This window comes from Falco biarmicus, chromosome 4 (assembly GCF_023638135.1).
Source record: "Falco biarmicus isolate bFalBia1 chromosome 4, bFalBia1.pri, whole genome shotgun sequence".
In the NCBI taxonomy this organism is placed as follows: Eukaryota; Metazoa; Chordata; class Aves; order Falconiformes; family Falconidae; genus Falco; species Falco biarmicus.
The window spans coordinates 86,277,013-86,286,330 of NC_079291.1; the positions used below are offsets into that span (position 1 = coordinate 86,277,013).

The window sequence follows — 9,318 nt, forward strand, 5'->3', positions numbered from 1 at the left end:
AACATATTGAGACTTAGTGGGAAAACTACTCACATCTGGTGCCAAGGGCAATAAGCTAATTGCTCTGGGCAGCCCATCGATGGCACTTCTAGGATGGGGGGTTATTCTCTATCGGGGGTTTCTAGCTAAGGGATGGGGAGTTGGGTACAGGGGGAAGGCAATGCCTGCTGGTGCTCCTCCACTGGGTCACACTGGATTTCTCCCAGTCTGTGCTGGTATGGTCCCATGCGGAGCCAGGGGATGGACAGGGACCCTGTCCCTGCAGGGCACAGGTGGGAGCAGGGCTTTGGTGTCAGGGAGGACAAGTTATTGTGGAGTTTCTTTTAATGATGGACGGAGAATGAAATTTTGTTTTCTGTTATACAGGACTTAAAATCTCTCCCTCGGTTGTGGAGGGGTTGTGCTGGCACTTGCAGAGCACGGGGGGCACGCTGACCCCGGACTGAGGGGGCTCCCACAGCTCCAGCCCCAGTACTGGACCAGAGAATCGGCTGCAGGACCCCTCAGCGCCTTCCCAGCCCGGCCAGCACCGAGCACCTCGCACCGTCCCGAGCGTGGGACACGGCTCCCACCCGTGCGCTGAGCTTGCCTGACCTGTGCCAAGGACAAAGCCCTGGCACGAGCAGCATGGTGCGGGCAGCCCCGGCCCCAGCAGCCGTCGCTCTCTGCCTCTGTGAGTTACCTGCGAGTTACATCTTGTCCCCCTAAGGCTGACCCTGCCCCAGGACCCCCTTCCACCCCCCGGCCCTGGGGATGCTCCAGCTGCTTCTCATTCCCAACCGGCACTGCCTGCGCTCTGCCTCCTGCTCCCGCCGGCATCCCCGGGCAGCGGGAGCTTTTCCCAGCTGCAGTGGCAGGGCGTTGGGCATCGCACAGACGGATTTCAGGGGGCAGATCCTATGTGCCTGCTAGCTGTCCCCTAAACCCACCCGGAGCCCCCTGGGTTGCCTGGGCTGGCGCAGGCTGCAGGGCGCTGCAGGGGCTGCTTTCCGCACGGTGCTCCCCAGCACTTACTAAACATTATTAAATTGATGAAAATAAGGTCCTTTCCAGACTTTAACCCTGGAGCTGCCTTAGAACAGCCCCCGACCACCTGCGCGTAGGGTCGCAGGTGCTGGTAATGTGGATGCTTTATAACCGGCTCCCGCTTCGTTGCAGGTTTCTCCGCAGACCTCGTGAAAGCCGCAGTGGTGAGTCACCGCCAGCTGCTCCGGCAGCTCCCAACACGCCAGGGCTTTGCCAAAACCTCACAGCTGGTGCCGGCAGTGGCAGAGCTGCTGCAGTTCCCCCAGCCCTTGGCTCCAGGGAGGCAAAGCTGTGGCCTCGCCACTGTCCCCGTCCATCTCCCATCCCATCCCTTGTTCACCCGCTGCCCAGCAGCCTCCCTGCCCTGCTCCCAAACCGAGGGCTGGGAGCCTAAACGTGCTGGGCACCTGGCTGTCGCCCCAGCTCCGGGAAGCAAGGACAGACCCGTCGCTGAAGGGTCCCCACTGCTGAGAGCAGCTGTGGTGGCTTTTGTCCCCATGCGTAACCCAGGGCGGCCTCAGGATGCTGCGGTTCCTGGCTCCCTGGGGTTTGCAGGGAGCAGCAGCTGGTCTGGGTGCTCCAGCCGGATCAGATCCCATTCCCCGCTTGGTCCCTGCATTTCAAAGCCTTTCCCATTCCTTGCTGGGGCTGAGCATCCCCCCACCCTCCTCCCCAGGCCGCCCTGACCATCGGAGCTGTCCTGTCTGCCACAGAGCAACACACCGAGTAAGTACCAGCCCCAGCCGGGGACTCTGACGGGCAGGGGGAGTCTTGGGGGGTGCAGGCAGTGGGGCTGGCATGGTAGATGTTGCATTTCTCCCCACATCCCTGTGACAGGTCACTGGGGCTGGGAGAGGATTTACAGCCTTGTGCAGCCGGTTTGGTGCTGGCACCCAGGCTGGGATTTCAGCTGCATCGGCTTTTGTTGTAGCACAAACACACCAAGAATTTCCTTTCTTTTACGGGGCTGACACAGATGTACCAGGAGCCTCCCCGCAGCTAAAAGCCAGGCTCTGCTGGCTTCAATCTCTCTCCCAAAGCCTGGGGTATGGTGGGCACCTCTGCCACCTGCCTGGCCGTAGGGTGAACATCCTGACGCCTGCAGGGTATCCCCTTGGCAGCGCCCCAGCGCTGCCATCAGGGGACTTTCTCATGAGACCCCGTGTTATTCCCACTTACCCCATGCAGAGTGGTCAGAGTGAAGGGCGATTTCCCAAGGGAACTGGTGGGTTTGTCCTCCACGGGGAGCTAAAGCAGATGGTGAAATGTAACTGCTTTTCCCCAATGCAGCCTCTCAGCGCCGGCCCTGCAAAGCTTCCAGTGCATCCCAGCCAGCGACCTGCCTGCTGCCAACATCCTCGCCTTTGCCCAGGGACTGCAAAACAGAACAGCAGAGCTGAGCAGCGCCCAGGTGGGCAGGGGCAGGAGTGGGGCATGCAACCCCCCGGAGCCTGACAGGGCATGGGGAGCCGGGGGGTGCCGGGGCGAAGGGGCTCTCACCACCTTGGCATTGACAAGACGAGCCTCTCTCCGCCCAGCTGTCCTGCCTGGCCAGGCTGCTCGCTGCCAGGAACCTGACGGCTGATTTTGGCCAGTACCCACCAGACCTGCTGCTCTTCTTCGAGTGAGTATCGAGGGCGGCACACGGCTGCAGTTTTGGGGCTGAATCACACCACGCGGTGCTGGCCAGTGCGGCCCTGGCACAGCCCGGGCATGCGGGAGCTCTGCGGTGGGGGAAGAGTTAACCTCTGCAGGCACCTCCAGACCCGAATGGGGCATCTGCATCCCTGCAGACCCCCCGGTCCTCTCCTCACCCTACTCCTCTCTGAGGCTGGGGCCAGGCTGGCCATGGCATGGGGCGCACGGGGATGGTCCATGCCCGAGCCATCCTCCCCAGGGTAGGAGACCCCCAGCCCCACGCAACCCAGCAGCTGATTGCTCAGAAAGCCACAACAGTTTAAAACTACTTTCCCCATGCCCACAAAAACCACAAATTAAAGATCTCCTGCCTGGACACGAGGAGCCTCTTTGTCCCCGACTCTTGCTCCCTTGCAGTTTGACCGAGGTGCGTGGTGGGACCTGCGGAGCGTTTTATGCCCGGGCTTCCCGCGGGAACCTGGACCTGCTGCCCAGGGGCTCAGCCCGGCGGACAGGGCTGCTGCGTGGGGCGCTGGCCTGCCTGGTGAGTGGGGGCTGAGCCGGGGCGGCCAGGGCCCCCCCAGGGGCAGCCAGGGTCCCCCGTGCCCCTCGCCAGGCGTTTGCACAAGGGTTGGTTTGACTCTGCCAGGGGGTGAGGAGCAGCCGCCTGCGCCCAGAGCAGCTCAACAGCCTCGGGGCACTGGTGTGCGACATGGAGCCAGAGACCATCGTGGCCTCAGACCCCAGCGTCCTGGAGAGCCTGAAGCTCTGCCCAGCGCTCACAGGGGCCCAGCGAGATGCCCTCAACGCCGTGCTCCTTGGGGGGGGCACAGTGTATGGGTAAGGAGCCTTCATCTGCTCTGGTGGGGGTGGGCAATGAGCAGGAGGGATGGTGCCCGTGGGATGCTGAGCTGGTCCTTCTCCCAATGACCACAGGGATCCTTCAAGCTGGGATTTACAGACTCTGCAAAATCTGGGGCCGCTCGTGCTGGCTTTGAACCAGACCACGCTGAACTTGGTGGCTGAGGTAAGCCCCCTCCTTGGGACCCCAGGGTGAGCTGCCCTCAGCCAGGCCAGCCCCGAGGCTGCGGGACCCAGCACCCCCTGCCCCCCCGGCAGGCAGCACGGGAGGCTTTCGGCAGCAGCATCACGGCTGCGTACGGCAGCCAAGGACGTTCCCAGCGGCAGAAATCCCTGACCCTCCTCAGGGCCTTCGCGGCAGCATCAGCTTCCCGTCCCAGGCTGAAGCGGAGCACGGACGGTGAGTGTTTCCCTTCGCGGTGGCCAGTCTGGACCAGCTCAGAGCTCTTGGGGGGTGTAGTACCCCCGGTGTGGGTTAGCATCTGGGCACCCGCAGGGAGGGGGACAGGAGTGGGCAGAAAGCAGTGGGATTCCCATAACATAACTGGGGTGATGGGGGAAATGTCCTTCCAGCACCTGGGAGCGGGAATATGGCAGCAGCAGCCGGGAAGGAGCCGGCAGGGGAGCAAACCCAGGCCGGGGCAGCGCCAGGGTGGGCTGCGGCACGACCGGAGGGTGCTGGTGGGCGATGTGGGAAAGGGCTCACCTTGCCAGAGCGTTCCGAGTTGCCTTTGACAGGAGAAAGCATTTGTGCCTGCAGAAACAGCACCCGCTTCCGCAGGAATAGCTTTAAGGAAAGCAAGCAAACAAGGCGTCTTCGTGGGCTGGGGGGCCAGCGGGTGGGAGGATGACTCGCGGTCCCAGCCGGTGGCCTGAGCCACGTCACTGCCATTCCCTGTTCCTTCACCAGGTTCTCCTGAGGGGCTGGTGGGACCCCGTGGCAGGACCGGGGCGGGGGGGAGGCCGCCTGGTGACCTGCTCCCGCTGCCCGCAGGCTGCCTGTCTGCGCCCATCATGGCCAGCACCATCGCTGGCCCCTTCTTACTCATCGACTACGACACCAGGGAGCAGTTCGACCTGTGCCTGAGCAATGAGGTTTTAAAAGCAAACCTGGGGGCTCTGCTGGAACAGCCGCTCACCGTGGAGTACCTCCTGGTCGTGAAAGCGAAGCTGGAGCAGGTGACGGTGGCACAGGGCAGGAGCCCCCCCGCCGCCCCCCTGTTAGCATGGGCACGCTGCGGGACGGGCAGGACCTGCTGTGCTGCGTCGCCAGCTGCGGGGATGAAGGCACCCAGGAGGTTCTTTGCACCCATTTCTGCCTTCTTTTCCCTTCCCTGACCCTCTTTTCTGCCCTGCTGGCCTGACCCTACAGATTTACCCTTCGGGGATCCCAGAGGAGCAGCTGAAGCTGTTGGGGCCACTGTCCCGCCAGTACACGGTGCAGGAGATCAGTCTGTGGCCGGTGACATCCAGTGACACGCTCTCAGCCCTGCTCAACCCCTCGGATGGCAAGTGGGGAGCTCCCCAGGTAAACCCACAGCACCAGCGGGGGATGGGAACCCAAACGGGGACCGCATGGTGCCCGAGCCCAGCCAGGGGCAAAGGTGTTGCCCGAGCGTGGCACAGCGGTTTTGCAGCACACACGTTTCTACCAGCAGCATCTTCCTTCCCTGCCAGCGTGCAACCACTGAACTTTGTTTCCCAGGTCCAGCAGCTGCTCAGCAGATACCTGACACTGGGAGGCACCTTGACTGGGCCCTTGCTTCGGAAAATCGGTGGAAGACACCTGTGTAATCTGCAGGAGGAGCGGATCAATCAAATATCTCCAGAAGCGATCCAGTAAGCCGCTTTTTAGGGATGCTGTTCAGTCCTGTGAAGCCCCTGGGACCTCGGGGGAAGCGGGCGGTTGGATGGCAGGTCCCCACCTCCGTTTTACCTCTGCCCACTCGCGGGCAGCAGGGTGGCATGGCTGCATCCCGCTCCCACCCCTGCCCCAGCCACTGGCACTGGAGTGGGGACAGACCACTCATCTCCCCTGGCCGACGAAAGGGCTTTAGTTGTGGTTTGGAGTGGTGCCCCCAGCTCTAACCTGTGACTTTCCCTGCCCCAGGACTGCTGGACAATTAAACATTTCTTCTTGCTCTCAAACCAAGAAGGACCAACTCTACAGAAAAGCCCGGGTGGCCTTTGCTGGCCAGGCTGGCACCAGGGCGTATTACTGCCGGATCTGGCCCTACCTGGGTAGGTGTTCCAGCCTCTGCCCTCCTTCCCATGGCGCCTGAGGTTCGATATCTCTTCCTTGGCCGGGGGGGGTTTAGCCACGCTAGAGACATGCCTAGCAGTCTCCAAAACCCCTCCAAAAGCGTTGGAAGCGTTTCACGTGTCTAGGTGCGCCATGTGCTTTCTTTAAAGGTGGAGCTCCAGCAAAGGACCTGAAGGATCTGGCTCAAGCTGGCGTTGCCATAGACATGGACATGGACACCTTTCTTGCCCTAAATCCCAACGAACTGCAGGTACGTTCCCGGTACGCTGCTGCCCTTTTCCCTGCTGAAGGGCAGAGCTAGTCGAGGGCTGAGCAGCGGGGTTTGAGGCTGGAGCCCCATCAGATCACCAATTCTCTATTTTTTTTTACCTTTTAAAATTTTTGTTTGGAAGTTATTACTTGCTCTGCAGTCCTGTTAGAAAAGTGTTTTGAATGCCGGCTGTGAGGATTAACAAAGATGACGCTGTATGTGTGCTGCAGAAACTCAGCGTCGTGGATGTGAAAAATTTGCTGGGGGAAAACCTCCCTTCCCTGAAGGAAGCTGAGAACGAGACCTCGGTGATGCGCTGGGTGAAGAGACAGTCCCAGCGGGAACTGGACTGCACCCTGGGAATCGGCCTGCAAGGGGGAACGGAGGAACCCGGTCCCACAAGGACGGCTCCCCCTCCTCACCCCACTGCCTCGGCCAGTATCACCCCCACAGCCACCATCCCCGTGCCCACCACCCTCCCCACTGTTGCCGTTAGCAGCCCCCCCCCCCGCTAATTCAAGTACCAGCCCCCACAAGGCTCCCACCCCCAGCGCTCTCAGCCCAGCCCCCCCCAAGAGCACTCCCCCCAACGCTTACACCGCTGCCACCTCCGCTGCCAGACCTGCTCTGACCACCAGCTCCATCATCCCATGCTCCATCCACCAGTCTGCCACCTCACATAAGGCCACCCCCTCCTCTGTCAAGCCCAATGCCACCTCTCCCAGCTCTGTCCCACTCCCTGCTCTCACACGCAGGGCCACCACCAGCGCTAGTGCTGGTACCACCCCTAACACCAGCACCCCACTGGTGTCCATGAACCCCCCAGCACCCGGGGGTACCACCCACCCCGCTCCTGCCACTCGTCACACTGTCATGCCCAGCACCCTTGTCCCCAACTCCACCTCTGCCACTGCAGCCACAGAAACAAACCTCCCTTCCCACAAACCCACCCCGACCCCCAACTCTACCGTCTCCACCCAGAAGAGTGTCACCTCATCAATGACAACACTGCTTTGCAAGACCGGTGCCCCTCCGGCATTGCTTGGCCCCTCTTCCACCACCCGCAGCGGTGAAACCACTAAAAAACCACCCGTAGATGTGCCAGAGCCACCGAGGCCAACACCCGGCGGGTACATCAACCTGCAGCCTGAAGCTGGTAAGGTGTGAATGTTCGGCGTCGGGAAAGGCTTACGAACCGCTGGTGAGGCACAAGCCTTCACTGACGAGCAACAGCCAATCTACCTTGCTCCTGGCCAGATTTAATACCGGTGTGCTGTTGCCCCACACAGCTGCTGGCTGGGCAGGTAGTGACGTGTCTCTGCAGGGCATTACAGCCCCTGGGTCTGGAGCGTACTGCCTTCAGACCCTGTGCGCTCTCAAGTCTGGCGAGGTGCACCTTAAGATGTCTCATCACCTTCTGAGCATCCACCGCTTTGCAGAGAGCTGGAGTAATTCTGTTAATGCCAAGGCACGGTACTATTTTTCACAAGGCAAGGACACGGCCTTCCATCTTTTAGCTGCACGTAGTGTTTCTGACTAGGCATCGCTGTAAAGTGCTAAAATCTTTTTTTAGTCCTTTAACCTAACAGAGCTACACTGGTTGCTTTCATGACTCAAACAGATTTACTCCTGCTTTATGCTGGTGAAGGTAAGACTCAGTCCTGCTGCCTACTCCTGGCCAGGTGACATTTATAACCGGGGTGCAGGCATGGTAATGCCACAAAAGACAGAAAAGCGTTGTCCTGACACGGGCGATTCTTCAGGGTATCCGAATCGCAAAGCAACCCTACTGCCCTCACAGCTCACGCATGCTCTTCACCTGGATAATCCAATTCTTTCTGTGTTCTCCACCTAGGATCAGGATCCAGACTCTCTTCCTGCCTACTGCACGTGCTGACTACCGCCGTGGGAAGCTCACTGCTGCGAGGGCTTCTCTGACACTGCCACCTCTAGCACCATACTCACTACATCCTTCCTTTAATTTTCACCATCCTGCAAAATAACGGGGCTGGCAAATTCCCTGCTGAAAAGCAGAAACCCAGGAAAAGAACAGAGTTTGTCCATTTGATACCAGCACAGAATTTTATTACTTTTGAGGATGGGCAATGAAAGGAGGACAGCTATTTTTCCAGCCCAAAACAGCCCAACAGGTACTTACTAGCTAGTTACTCTACATAATAAAATCACCAGCAATATTGACTGGTCTGACAATGTCTTAATGCTGACAGCAGGCCCAGATCTGCCAGCTCTACTCACACTGAGTGGTATTTTCCTTCTAAGCAGTCCCACTGTGGTCTGTCGAAACACTGGGACAACTCAGGGATTCGAGTTACTGGCCGTTGCAAAAGCAGCACAATATGGTGCAGCAACACAGTCTGAAAGCTGAGAGATACACTAAATCGCATTTAACTTGTTTCATGAACTTAGGAGATTTTTTTTTTTATCAAGATTTCCTCAAACTACACAAAGCCTAGTTATAGGGATGATTAACTGGAGACAGTTTATCTTGATTACTGTTGCAATGCTGTATAATAAAACATCAATCGACTTTTTTTCCCCCTAATGAAATGTGTTCTTTGATGTGCTTTTAGTGCTTTGTATTGCAGTTTTTCTACCTAGGTTAAGTCTAAACAGTTTCCACTTTTTTTGGTCTGACTTCATTCATTATCTAGTGTCTCCTCCTCTAAAGCTCTACTACGAGAAAGCGTTTCCCCTTCCAACTTACACATCTTCCACTTACTAGTCCCATTCTCCATGGGCTGAGGACACTATTGCATGCCATTTGCTGAGACTGTGTCAAGGCATGATGAAACATATCAAGATTGTTATCAGGGGATCAATGCTGTTAAAAACGCAGACTGTCTTGCTTACACCCGGCTCTCTTGCACCCTAGCTAGTGCCCCAGCACCATGGGATGCAGGCAGCCTCTTGCCACCCAGAAGTCTGCAGTGAAGGACAGACCAGGGATATCCTGTTCTCCTTCTGCACAGCATGGACAATGGACATTTATAGTGTCTTTGCAGGCAGGCTCTCCTCCTGGGGGAAAAGGGGGATTTCAGGGACTGGATACAGGTTGCACTGAGGCTTTTTTGAACAGAAATCCCCAATGAATCTAGTACAAAGTTCTTATACCCTCCCCATGAGAAAGCTGAGAACAGCCTCAGCTCTTTAGTGTTGAGTAATCAACACCAAAGAAAATTAACAGGCATGTCTTGGGTTTCTGACCATTTAATTTGGACCGATACCTGCAGACATGAACGCACAGGCAGTCCGAATGAAG

At 58.3% G+C, this 9,318-nt stretch overlaps 1 protein-coding gene across 1 annotated transcript; it reads left to right on the forward strand.

Annotated features, from left to right (window-relative positions):
- The first annotated feature begins 368 nt into the window (after positions 1-368).
- On the forward strand, positions 369-9,229 carry LOC130147656 (mesothelin-like protein). The gene is made up of 17 exons (XM_056335094.1): positions 369-673; positions 1,159-1,190; positions 1,703-1,752; positions 2,317-2,437; positions 2,565-2,650; positions 3,082-3,208; positions 3,314-3,504; positions 3,601-3,691; positions 3,784-3,929; positions 4,488-4,704; positions 4,898-5,053; positions 5,231-5,364; positions 5,636-5,766; positions 5,938-6,038; positions 6,269-6,529; positions 6,615-7,194; positions 7,894-9,229. Exons 1-17 carry the CDS (start codon positions 628-630, stop codon positions 7,974-7,976), a joined length of 2,553 nt encoding a protein of 850 aa, XP_056191069.1. The 5' UTR covers positions 369-627; the 3' UTR covers positions 7,977-9,229.
- The last annotated feature ends 89 nt before the right edge of the window (positions 9,230-9,318 follow it).